The 13,000-nt window shown below is 41.9% G+C and overlaps 1 protein-coding gene across 2 annotated transcripts; it reads left to right on the top strand.

Moving 5' to 3' along the window:
- The first annotated feature begins 817 nt into the window (after positions 1-817).
- On the top strand, positions 818-7,455 carry IL26 (interleukin 26). Of its 2 annotated transcripts, XM_032202768.1 has the most exons (4): positions 818-1,016; positions 2,435-2,566; positions 7,104-7,169; positions 7,255-7,455. In XM_032202768.1, exons 1-4 carry the CDS (start codon positions 1,014-1,016, stop codon positions 7,339-7,341), a joined length of 288 nt encoding a protein of 95 aa, XP_032058659.1. In that variant the 5' UTR covers positions 818-1,013; the 3' UTR covers positions 7,342-7,455. The 2 variants fall into 2 exon arrangements, 1 of the variants encoding a protein (XP_032058659.1); XR_004254184.1 differs by lacking the exon at positions 2,435-2,566.
- The last annotated feature ends 5,545 nt before the right edge of the window (positions 7,456-13,000 follow it).

Here is a 13,000-nt window from a genome sequence, read left to right as displayed (position 1 = left end):
AACCAAACTAACCAGCTCAACAATTTTTTTCTCACTTGACCACCACTTAAATGAAAGAAAACTTCTCACATGAGAGGGAAGTTCTTCTTTCTTGGAAACCTTGACCCTGCTGCCAGTAAATATGGAGATATCGTTTAGAAAACGTCACAGATGATTGTGGTCAAATTTGTTGAAAGTGGAGCAAGATGTATAAAAAAGCGCAGCAACAATACTGATCAGCCAGCACACGAGCAATAGGTTATCTACATGAGCATCTCAGTGCAGAAGCTGCTTTGAGGGTTAACAAAATTAGGTTAACCTCTGTCGTCTAACCAGTCTTGCTGTATCACATACGCCGCTGTGACTGTAGAGGCACGAAGATTTGGGAGCGAAGATGAAAGTATATTCTATTTTCAGATCTGGGCATTTTTTAGTTTTACTTTGTCTTTTCACTGTGGAAGGCAAAAAGTCACCTACAGGAAAGCATACCTGCCGAAAAGGACTCCTCTCCCAAGTGACAGAGAACCTGTATATCAAGGCAACTAGTTTAAAATCATCTGTTCCTGTAAGTTGATCCCACTAGATGAAGTTTATTTATTTATGGATGCTTCTTTGGCAGCTTCGTTATTGACCACCTGGAAAATTTAATAAGCTGAATAATCTCTGTGGTCTTGAGAGACAGGGAAATGCTACTCCCTTCATAAAGATGGAAAAAAAGAAGATGCATAGAGAGGTGGAATGAGTTCGCCAAGGCCATGGAAGAAGTTTGTAGCTAGGCTGGGATTGGAGCATAGATTTGCTGAGTCCTCATTCTACATCTGAATAAGATGTAGAAGATTTTTATCATTATTCCTACTACAACACCCAAAGAACCTTGGTATGAAACACTACTGCAGAGCGAAGCTTTGTACCAACTAGACAAAGCTCTCTTTTCCTTCCTCTGCTTAGATTAATTAATACTAGCACACTGTATTTTACAGAAGGATCTCATCAAGAACACAAGACTTCTAAAAAAGACAACAAAAGTGCTGTTTATGGTAAGATTTATATAACTGTTTTTCCATTTTCTTGCTTTGATTTTCCTTTGGTTTGTAGAGATAAGAATGTGGGATCAAAAGGAATGACAGCTGACACGTAAGTCAGCTGTGTTTAATTGGGAAGGACTTTGTATTTATGAGAGCCGTACATTTAATGAAATCCTTCACTTAGAGGAAGAATGTTATCTCTGCCCCCCAAGAAAGTGATTTTCCTATGGGGCATGAAGGGGATGTGAGTGTGATATGGGGAGAAAGAAGAGGATGTGGAAAGCCTGGCTGTAGACACTTGTCTCTTGGTGGTTGCAGCGGTACTTTCCTTGGACAGTTGGGGTGAGGGTGTTTGCCGCATTGGGGAGGCGTGTGTTTGTGGTAGCTCTTGCTCCTCCTGTGAATGCTTTAGTGTGTGTGGTCCTTCCCAGCAATGCTTTTCAGGCAGTAGCTTATTTACATGAGGGCCAGAACCAAAGCCACCATCCCATGAACTGAGAAACCTTCTGCTGAGGGTGTGCAGAAGTGCAGATGGCCCAGGGATGCTACAGAGCACCCAGGACACCCAAGCACCCAAGAGCTGCTTTGGGTTTTGAACTCGGCAGATGTTCTAGAAGAGGGAGATCAGAGTACCCCTGTAAGCTTTGGCATGTAAAATACTGATTTGAGGGGTCTATTCATAGGTATGTGAGCTCACATACCTTTATGCAGAGATCTAGTCAGCAGGGCCAATTGAGTCAGTTTATCCTTGAGCGACCTATTGGCCTTTGAACTCCCCTGGATCTCACTGATCACCTTGGGAGTGAATGCCCCTCACTTGCCCATGGGATGTACGTGTGGACACCTGCATTTTGGTGGCTTAATCTGTATCTGCCTTCCCCTCCTGGTGGTAATTTTGCACCCTATACTTGGTTCAGTTGCCTAAAAATGGGCATATAGCCATTTGAAATACTGTTGGGTATCCAACAGATCCTACGGTTCAGTAAGGTACATGTATTACATAGCATGTACAAGAAGACTGTTCTTTTCTGGAGCAACAGCTGGGGATAGATGGGATTCCTTACAGCACTTCGAATGGCATGGGACACTGGTGTGGAGGAATCAGACAATGACACCTACAATTTGGCCAAGATAATCTGGTTTAACTCCCATATTCAACTTCCATTTATTCCTTGTGAATTAGTTGTATTTGTTGCTGTCACTTCTTTTCATGACTAGTCTTAATAAGGCCCTTCTGTGCCAGTGCAACATCTTCTTGCCTTACCTTCAGAAAACATAGGGGTATGTTGAGCTGAACATTAAAGTTCACGAAAATATTTCTATTGATTGTATGCTTTCTAACTACATGTATTTTTACAAGGTGAAAATTTTAGGTCATATGTGACTTGTAAGGTTTTCATTTGGTAGCTGCTTACCTGCTTTGTTTTCAGACAAATTGCAGTGTTCGAGACCAGGTCCTCTCATTCTACGTGAAAAATGTTTTCAGTCATCTTGAAGTGGAAAGTGAAAAGTTGTACCTTATTAGCGCCTTCCAGGTCCTGCAAGAGAACATGAATGCATGTGTGAGTATATCTGTGAGAGCTAAACTACCTCTGTCCATCTGAGAGGCTAAGAAAGGGCTAGATCACACCTTTTTAGCAAGCAGAGGAGGTGATTTGTAGTCATGGTGTGCCCTACATCGCAGAAGACCCAGCTTCCCGAGGGCTTCCCCCTGAGCCTGGGGAGGTTTCACACCACTCATTTCCTCTCAGAGTGAGTGCAGGGGGCAGGCGAGGTGGTGGAGGTGACATGGAGACAGCCCACTTCCCCACTGGTGCTTCTGATGATGTTGCCTCATACTGCCCTTCAGCACCAAAGCTGCAAAGATGCAGAGTAAACAGAGAGATGTGGCTCTTTGTTTCCACAGTATTAACTCTGGTCATACTTTCCTTCTTCAGCAGCATACCCAGTGGACTCAGGTTCTTTTACTCACTGTCATCTCTGCTCCACCATACTCTGGAAAGAGCTGGTGGTGTCTCCTGAGCAAGCAGTGACATGCAGTGATATAGGCTTGGGGAAGAGTGGCTGGAAAGTTGCCTGGCAGAAAAGGCCCTGGGGGTGCTGCTCATCAACCATCTGTGTGCCCAAGTGGCCAAGAGGGCCAGCAGCACCCTGGCCTACACCAGAAATAGTGTGGCCAGCAGCTCTAGGGAAGAGATTATTCCTCTGTTCTTGGCACTGGTGAGAGCACACCATCAGTACTGTGTCCAGTTTTGGGCCCCTCACTGCACAGATACTGAGTTGCTCGAGTGTGTCCAGAGAAGAGCAACAAAGCAGGTGAAGAGATCAGAAAACAAAACATATGAGGAGTGACTGAGGGAACTGTGCTGTGTAGTCTGGAGAAAGGGAGGCTGAGAGGAGATCTCATCTCTCTCTGCAGCTATCTGAAAGGAGTTTGCAGCAAGGAGGGTCTCTTTTCTCAGGTAACAAGTGATAGGATGCAAGGCAATGTCCTCAAGTTGTGCCACGGGAGGTTTAAATTGGATATCATGAAAAATTTCTTCATGGAAAGGGTGGTTAGGCATTGGAACAGGCTGCCCAGGAAGGTGGTGGAGTTGCCATTCTTGGAAGTATCAGAGACATATGGATGCAGTGCTTAGGGACATGGTTTAGTGGTGGTTGTGTAGCATTAGGTGGATGGTTGGACTCGATGATCTCAAAGGTCTTTTCCAACCTAAATGGTTCCTATGATTTTGTGATTCTATGATCCTATGATGTTGAATAAACCACAAGGGAGCAGTTTCTGTATGCCAGTTATACCTGTAAGTCAAAGCAGTTGCCCACTGGCAACATGTCCCTACAGTGGATCCAGGTGTTCCAGAGAAAAGGTGCTTCTACCAGCAACATCATCATCTCACCTGTAAATGACACCAGGACGGCAGTTAAAGCACACTTTTGCTGAAAATATACACATAGATTACTGGGTGGTGCTAACATGACAGTGTCAATTGTGGGTCCTTTCTCTTCCCAGACTTGTCACTTACATGTGAGCTTGCTGAACACCCTGTGAGGTCTTACCACCTGGCTCTTCTTTTTGAAGAGTACATGAATAAAGACAGGGTGTGTCTTAAAGCTTTTTGACCTGTGGATATATTTTTTTTCTCCACAAAACCTGTAGTCCTCACAAATCACAGTGTCACAAAATCTCAAGTGTGACTTGGGGTTTATAACCATGAATGGCCAGGTAAATGTCTATGGTAATTTTAAAAAGTGAAGGCAGGGTGAGAAGTCAATGAAATGTTATTGAGTTATACATTTGTCTGTTCTTAACTGTGTGGTGGCATATAAGAAAGGAACATTGGTTCTACATGCACACAAATATTTGCTATTCAACAATAAGCATCTTCAGACATCTCCTTGCGCTGCTGAATTACAAAACACAACCAAAATATTTGTAAAATATAAAAATATTCAGACCCCAGTGGGAGAAAACTCCACCAGTTCTCAGGTTACATCATTGCAATTTACAGCCATTATTCACAGCATTCCATACGCTGTTGTAATTATCTGTGTCTGTCAAAATTCCTGGTATTGTACGCTACAATATCATTGAAAGAGATTCCGTTCTTGCCTGGAAAAGCAATTACACCCCATACAAGTGCCAGTACACACAGAAGAGTTCAGACTATCAGCTGTGACTCAACTCAGAGCAGAACATTACTTATTCTGATATACCATCAGTGACTGGAGATAATATCACAGAATCATAGAATCACGTATAGTAATACATTTATATAATACAGTAATATATATACACAATATATACAGTAATATATATAGAAATACATTTGATTCTAGTGCTGTATGGAGACAAAATGCAGTGATTTTCTCAAAGCTCCTATATTCTTTTTCATAATTAGCACCCGTGTTTTATCCAACACAAATCTAAATGATTTAAGTTTCCAGATCTTAAAAAATACTGGTAGGAAAGAAAAGACTTCCTGTTACAGTAGAAAAACAATATCTCTTTCTGAAATGATGACTTGCCATGATTTTCTGGGAGACATCTAATTTCTGAAAACTGTAACAATTTAAAAAGATTTTTTATTAATTCAAAGCCAACAAAAGAAATCATATGAAAGCATACTAGAAACTGTAATCAGAATGAAAGTGATGAATCTTCTGCTAAAACACAGTTTGGGATTTATCCACTATATTATTTCCCAATAAATAAGCAATCTCATTCACCTGTTTACATAAGCTCTTTAATTTTTATTACCTGGTTGTATTATAAGATGTTTATCAGAAGGGATTTCCACCATGACAACATACTTCCATAAGGAATTCATCCTCTTTCAGGGGTCAAGTTCTTTATACAATTGAGGGAAACAGTGACATCTTTATATATATACCCACACTATATTCTTTCATGAACTCTAGCTCTAATTCAGGCAGTTATAGAGCCAAGTTATATAATCATGCTATTTAAAATTCTTAACATTTGTTTCCAAACCACTACTGAAGATTTTCTACTACCTTATCATCATGATTTTAATGTTGCTAGTTCTTGGTGTTTTTTTTTTTTTTATTATTTTTTTATTTTTTATTTTTTTATTTTTTTTTATTGATTGCTTTCCAAACAAAGAAACATTAACATTTTCCAATAACTTAAGAGCCCGTGTCCTGTTTTTTTAAAACTGCATAGGTACCAACATCTCTAAATCCCCTTTCTGCGGTGAAATCGAGGTCTTTCAATTAGAATATGATTGCATGGTAAAGGGAATACACATTTCTTCTTGGAAACTGGGAACATCCATCTGCAGCACCATGGCTCTCAACAAAAAGCGCATTTACTTGCTCGTGTGCCCTATTGGGATGACAACACTGTTGAGAACAGCATCAAGCTGTTTATGAGCTGCTTGTGATGTTCCTATATAAATAGGAGGTTGTGGAATTTTTTTTTCCCTTGCAATTCAATGGAGTGCAGGAAGGCAATATATTCACTGCAGAATTTTTAATCATTACAGGCAGTGCTTTTAGGTCTTCAGCAGATATTGCATATTGCAGCATAGCTTGAAATAAGCAAACTTGCTTGCTTGCTTATTTGTTCATTTGCTTTGTATGCAAGAAGAGAAGAGTTTGTAAAGCATACTAACACTTGGGGCAGTTTTGTCACTGAATCAGTGTTCAGTTCTGCTACCAATTTACTTCTATGGAAATCTGCATCATGCAGATGTACCTTAAAAAAAGCCCCAGATCATGAAGGTCTGAACTAGTTATAAAAGGTTTATAAATTTATAAAGAGGTTTAAGGTTTATAAATTTGAGTTGCATTTTTATACATTTTCATGTAAATAAAACATGTAAAAAAGGTAACTTGAAAAGAAAATACTTGTGTTCCTTTTTAAAAAGTCTGTGTGATGTAGAAAGATGGACTCATCTTCATATGAGCTCAAGACTTTTGCCTTTTTTCTTTTCCAAAACATTGTCTTTCTTCATAAATTGGAAAATACCAGATTTTTCCACTTTTTCCCTAAAAGAAGGATTCTTTTCCTTGTAAAGCACAGGGAGCTGGGGAGTCAGGAAGCCATGTTGAAGGTGCTGCTCAGAAAGTTTAGCTAGACTTCTCTAAAAAAAACACAACTGAAAGAGTTATGATGAGAGAGCACTTACCTGTGAGTATGCAGAGTGAGCAGACAGTGGTGGCACAGCAGGTGGAGCCCCGCAGGGTGGTGGATGCCAGGCCTGGGGACCCCCTGCTGGCAGTGTCTCAAGGCTGGAAATTCAAGTTAAAGGACCTGAACCTTAGAGATAGGCCACACTGTGCAAAGGTTGTAACTGCCACGGATATAAAGAGCCCTGAGATGGATAGAAAGTGTGTAATATGAAGATGTGGTGATACTCACTTTATAGTTTTTGTGGTATGGACTCAATTTTCCAGTAGGCACACAAGTAAAATGACACAAGTGTAGTAGCAGGAGGTACTGAGATGATGCTGATTTCACACATTTTACAAGTAGTCCGATGGTGCCACACTGTGGGTTTGACTCTTCCTCACCACTGTGTCTTTCCATCAGCATCTTTGGTGCAACAAACTTTTGGTTTCTTCTCATCCCTTCAGCTTCCATGTGCTCCATCCACAAGGTTAACTCCACCAGTCAAAATTATAAAGACAACATTTCTTAAGGTAAGACCAGGAGGTGTTGGCTCTCACCCGCGCTGCTTAAGTGTTGAGGGTGGCTTCTTTTCTAATGTCTTTATCTTCTTGACAGCTTGGAGAGAAGGGAATCTACAAGGCCATCAGTGAGCTGGATATTCTCCTTCCCTGGATTCAGGCCTACATACAAACCATCTTATGAGGAACAAGGAGGTGACCGACAACATGCCACCTCTGTGCTAAGAACGGATCCTTACCCAAAAGGCATGAAAATCAACTGAGAGCTGGATATACAACTGGCCTGGCAGCAATTCTGTCACACTGGAAGAGAGTCTCTGTAACGCAGAGGCATAAAGATGGATTTTCAAGAGCTTTCAAGGTTGACCTGGCATAGCAGCTACTCCTGCTCTCAATGCAAGAGCAACCTCTGGAGCGTTTACAGCATGATGCACTTTGTGTCCTACCTGCCTGCTAGCTGCAGACAGCCCCCGGGCACATTGCACAAGCCTAACTTGAAGTCTGCTCCCACATGGATCAGACACGATGTCCTGTGTGCACTGGGCATTATCCAGCCAGGCCTTGTGCCACCCCTGTGTAATTATGAGTCAAAGCAACATGAAGCACTTCTGGAAATCCTTCCCCTAAGCTATACCTCTTTTTTGTTTGTTTGTTTGTTTGTTTGCTATAGATATGTCACTATACAGAAGCCATTTCACATATCAATAAGAAAAATGAAGTTTATGCTGATTATTGTTATTATTAATTTAAGTTAATAATTGATACCTAATAAACATACTCCAATTAATGACAAAACTTTGGTCTATGATTCGTACATAACCTTCAGATGTCACATGTTCTACCTGAGATTAAACACTGCAGAAAACACAATAAATGGATCATTGTTGATTACGATTGCAAGATGCTGTGAGTGGGATTTATATGAAGTTGTTACTCAGTGTTGGTAATTGTTTCCAAAAGATCTTTCATATGGTACAGTGTGAAAATAGAGTTCTGGTTTTCCAACGTTTGCAAACACTTACCAGAAGAAACTATCTAGGTAATGAAGGTATTCATACTTTATGTGTTTGAACTTCCATGAGGGTGAAATTCTGCAAGATTTCAGATCTCACAGTGATTGTTATCTCAGAGCATTGAACGCGTCAGTGCACTGATACAGAAGAACATAAGGCAGTCCTTCCTCTGTGCTGTGGCTTTCTGCAGCCCAGGAGTAGTGGTGGTTGGTCTCTGTCAGTCACTTTTTCGCCTTAGGATCTGACTACATGTGCTCCCTGAACAGGCTCAGGTCAATGCACCTTCATTTTTATTCAGGGACCACTCAGAAGGTCTCTGGGGATCCTGCAGAGATGATAGCAGGAGCAGTAGTAGGCAGGATGGCTACCTGTTCTCCTGAAGTTGTGGAAGGGCCAGAGGGCTTCTATCCTCATCCAGGTTAGTTGTTTGCAGATGGTGAGAGCTGAGGAGAGAGAAGAGATCACTTCTTCTTTAAGTTTGTGAATCACTGCCCAGCATCAAGGAAGTGAGAAAGCATGAGTGAATCCAGCTAGTGACCTGCACCTGAGGGGATCAGAGCTATATGTTAGCCCATGTTTCAGCAACTCCTTACAACCCCACCTCCCCTCTCCCTTCTCACAAAGCATGTTGGTCTTGGCCTTTTGTATGGCTCAGAGATCTGCAGCATGGCTGGCTTTCTCTTCCAGCTCCTTCCACAACTTTGCAACACACAGCATCAGCACTGACCACTTGTGGCAAAAGCCAAAGAAAATATTAAACTACAATGTTCAAGTTACTCATTAATACCCTATATTTCATTAAAAACAAACAAACAAAAAATCATCATCATCATTAACAACAACAACAACAAAAAACAATAACAGGACACCATTATTATGGGAGTGATGGTGGATAGTCGGCTGAATATGAGCCAGCAGTGTGCTCAGGTGGCCAAGAAGGCCAACGGCATCCTGGCTTGTATCAGGAACAGTGTGACCAGCAGGGCTAGGGAGGTGATCGTCCCCCTGTACTCAGCTCTGGTGAGGCCGCTCCTCGAGTACTGTGTTCAGTTTTGGGCCCCTCGCTACAAGAAGGACATCGAGGTGCTTGAGCGGGTGCAGAGAAGGGCGTTGAAGCTGGTGAGGGGGCTGGAGAACAAGTCCTACGAGGAGCGGCTGAGGGAGCTGGGCTTGTTCAGCCTGGAGAAGAGGAGGCTCAGGGGCGACCTTATCGCTCTCTATGGGTACCTCAAGGGAGGCTGTAGCGAGGTGGGGGTTGGCCTGTTCTCCCACGTGCCTGGTGACAGGACGAGGGGGAATGGGCTTAAGTTGAGCCAGGGGAGTTTTAGGTTAGATGTTAGGAAGAACTTCTTTACTGAAAGGGTTGTGAGGCATTGGAACAGGCTGCCCAGGGAAGTGGTGGAGTCACCATCCCTGGAAGTCTTCAAAAGACGTTTAGATGTAGAGCTTAGGGATATGGTTTAGTGGGGACTGTTAGCGTTAGGTCAGAGGTTGGACTCGATGATCTTGAGGTCTCTTCCAACCTAGAAATTCTGTGATTCTGTGATTATGGGAACATGCCAAAGCATTTAGCAAATACCAGCAGGAGCAGCTTCTGATGACAACACAGTATTTTAAATATTGTTTTTTATAACAAATGATCTCAGACAGGTACAAGTGCTGATATTCAATGAGAACACAATGCAATTGCTTTGTGCTTAAGTTTCATGCAATGAAGACATGATGAGCCTTTCAGCACAAGCAATGAACTGTCATAACATTGGTTTTCTAGCTTTACATTCTAGCAATTAACATCAAGCAAATATATACATTACATGTTGAAATATAGGACATTTTGCTGTTGTACTGGATGTTCTTGGGAATACCACTGACTGACTAAAGTTCTGGGGCAGCAATAAAAGCAAGCACTTTGTGTGCTTTGTGTATTCCAGAGTTCATCTCTCAGTGCCATGACACTGGCACACACATCTCTTGCAGGGGCCTCTTGATGCCCCATTGTTGACTGCAGCCATCACATATTATCCATCCTAGTCCAGAGAAGCTGACTTGTTAACACTCAAGGATTAACACTTTAGGATAAACACTGAAGATGCTTTGGTCTAACGGTGATGTAAAGAAATGTTCGTACATGGTATTTTCTGTTTGCTGACCATTTTCTTTGTTTACTATAATCTCACCTGATTACATGTAACCCACAGGTTCTGTAAAAAGAAGGGATGACTTGAATTCTGAAAGGAGGAGAAAATCCAACAGTCTCCACTATGGATGATTCTCAGGTAAACTCAATTTCTTGTTACTCTTCCAAAGACAGAAAATCAGTTATACAGATGAACTAATATGATACATGAAGAAAACAAAGGCACCTCTCACATAACTAGTCAGGTGGTGACTGACAGCTCCTCCATGTTGAGCAACTCTTTTTTGACCTGTATCATTTTCACACCATCTCTAATCTCCAGCTTCCTCATCAACTGAAGTTAAAGGGCACACAGAAGGGAAAGAGAAGAGTGAGAATATTTTGTAAGACAAATTCGGTTGCAAACTCCTATAAAATCTAATGAAACAGTAAAAAAATTGCTAAAATAATTCTCAAACAAACAAACAAACAAGGAAACACACCAAAAAGCAACCAATCAATGAAGAATATATTATTTGCTAAAATTGTTCCTAACAGCCTGGCACTATAAATTTAAACCTGTTCCTCATGATGAATAACAGATATGCCTGTCCTGGTTTCAGTTAGAACAGAATTAATTTTCTTCCTAGTAGCTGGTGGAATGCTGTGTTTTGGCTTAGGATGAGAAGAGTGCTGATAACACCCCGATGTTTTAATTGTTGCAGAGCAGTGCTTATACCAAGCCAAGGACATCTCAGCCTTTTGCTCTGTCCTGCCAACAGGCAGGCTGGGGGTGCAGTAAGAGCTGGGAGGGGACAGACCCAGGACAGGTGACCCAAACTAGCCAAAGGGGTATTCCATACCATCTGACGTCATGCTAAACAATATATAGGGGTGGCTAGCCGGGGGGAGGGGGCCGGACTGCTCGGGGTTAGGCTGGGCATCGGTCAGCGGGTGGTGAGCAATTGCATTGTGCATCACTTGTTTGTACATGTTATTATTACTTTCCTATTATCACCATTGTAACATTATTGTTATTATTGTTATTATTATTTTGTTATTATTATTTTCCTGTCTTATTAAACTGTCTTTATCTCAACTCACGGGCTTCACTTTCCATTTCTCTCCCCCGTCCCAGAGAGGGAGGGGGGAGGGTGAGCGAACGGCTGCGTGGTATTTAGCTGCCAGCCGGGTTAAACCACGACAATGCCTGACAAAAACTTTTCTTGTGAACATAACTTTCATACTCTGGGAGACAGCAAACCTAATACTCCATCCTACACTATGATTTTAAATTTGACAGGTACTTGTCAATCCAGAACACATACGAAATTACATAAAAAGAGCAGGTGAAACCAGGAAAGCTTCCTTCTGCCCCTCCCATCCCTTGGGTAGGGTCAGAGACTGCTTCCTCTAGCTGCTCCAGAGGAATACCAGCTCCACCTGAACCACCTGTGTATTTAACCAGGAGACCAAGATTTAATCCTAGTATTATGATATGTCCTGTTATGTCATATTCCATTAGTTATTATGTTATTACTAGAGGGAGTTGCAGAATACAGCATGTCAGGTTTTATTGCAGTACCTTACCAGGATGCTATATTTTATTTCAGCTTATTATAGTATAAAACAAACAAACTCTAAAGAAAAGCATTTTTGGCTCTAAGGAATCACTTTCAAATTATTTATATCTTAATGATTTTCCTTTTTTTTTTTTTTTTTTTTTTTTTTTTTTTTGTCATTTTGTTATGCTGTCCTTATATATATATATATATAGTAAGTTAAGAGGTTTAGATGCTGAAATGCAGTCCTAACTCTCCCTTTTGGATTTCATGAAGCTGGTTGTTGTGACATATTCAGGGAAAAGGAGCAGGAAAAGCTGTCACAGCCCTTTAATTAACAGGAAGCTGCAGAGACAGAGCAGGGCAGATCTCAGGACCCCACTATCCAGAGGGGCAGGATCCACACACAGCTGAAGCAGGAGCCTGGATGTTCTCCCATGATGTGTGTGAGCGGGGCAGCGGGGGGACCTGAGGGAAGGGAAGCAGCTGGAAATGCTACAGGACCTGGTGACAGCCCAGAGCAGGTTTGTTGGATGCTTGCCTGGCACAGTACGTGGTGGAAAGCCTCACCTGCCATGGGATGGCCACTGCAGAAGAGCCAGCTCCAGGGCAGGAACGGGCCTGGAGTATGGAATAGAAAACTGATCATGAGCATGGTCTCCATCAGATGTCCCAGGGGCTCCCAGGGATGCAGGAGCAGGAGTAGCTGCTGCTTCTCTGTCATTGAAGACAGCAACGGATGCCTGCAATCGGAAAAGCCTCCACATTTAATTCAGAGAATCCATGAGCAACATTTTTGAGTGACTTCTGTGATTTTTTTCTTGTGGAAATTTTGTGGTAAAGCTACCACATGCAGTCTTGCTTTTTCTCCCCTCATGGATGTTCAGAGTTGAAAATTAAAAACTGCAGAAGATGTCTGCAATGACTGAATTTGGATTATTTGTGTTTTACTGTGACAAGAGGTGAAGATGGACATGAGCTTTGTGCTGAAAAGGAGTTCCTAGAACAAAAAAGCAGCAGCTCTTCCAAATTAGTGAAGTGGCTTAAAACAGCTTCTCAAAATAAGCTTTGCTGCTTTGTTTTTAGAAGGGATGTAGCCATACAGAGGTGGCACAGAAAGAAACAGACACAGTTTGAAAAGGGCCTAAACAG

Source organism: Aythya fuligula, chromosome 1, assembly GCF_009819795.1.
Source record: "Aythya fuligula isolate bAytFul2 chromosome 1, bAytFul2.pri, whole genome shotgun sequence".
NCBI classification, from domain to species: Eukaryota; Metazoa; Chordata; class Aves; order Anseriformes; family Anatidae; genus Aythya; species Aythya fuligula.
Note: the sequence above shows the minus strand (reverse complement) of the source record. Positions and strands in the feature narration are given on the sequence as shown.

Coding starts and splice junctions, on each gene's coding strand:
- IL26 (XM_032202768.1), top strand. Junction 2,567..7,103: donor AAGAGAACATGAATGCATGT/GTGAGTATATCT, acceptor TCATCCCTTCAG/CTTCCATGTGCTCCATCCAC. Junction 7,170..7,254: donor TAAAGACAACATTTCTTAAG/GTAAGACCAGGA, acceptor TCTTCTTGACAG/CTTGGAGAGAAGGGAATCTA.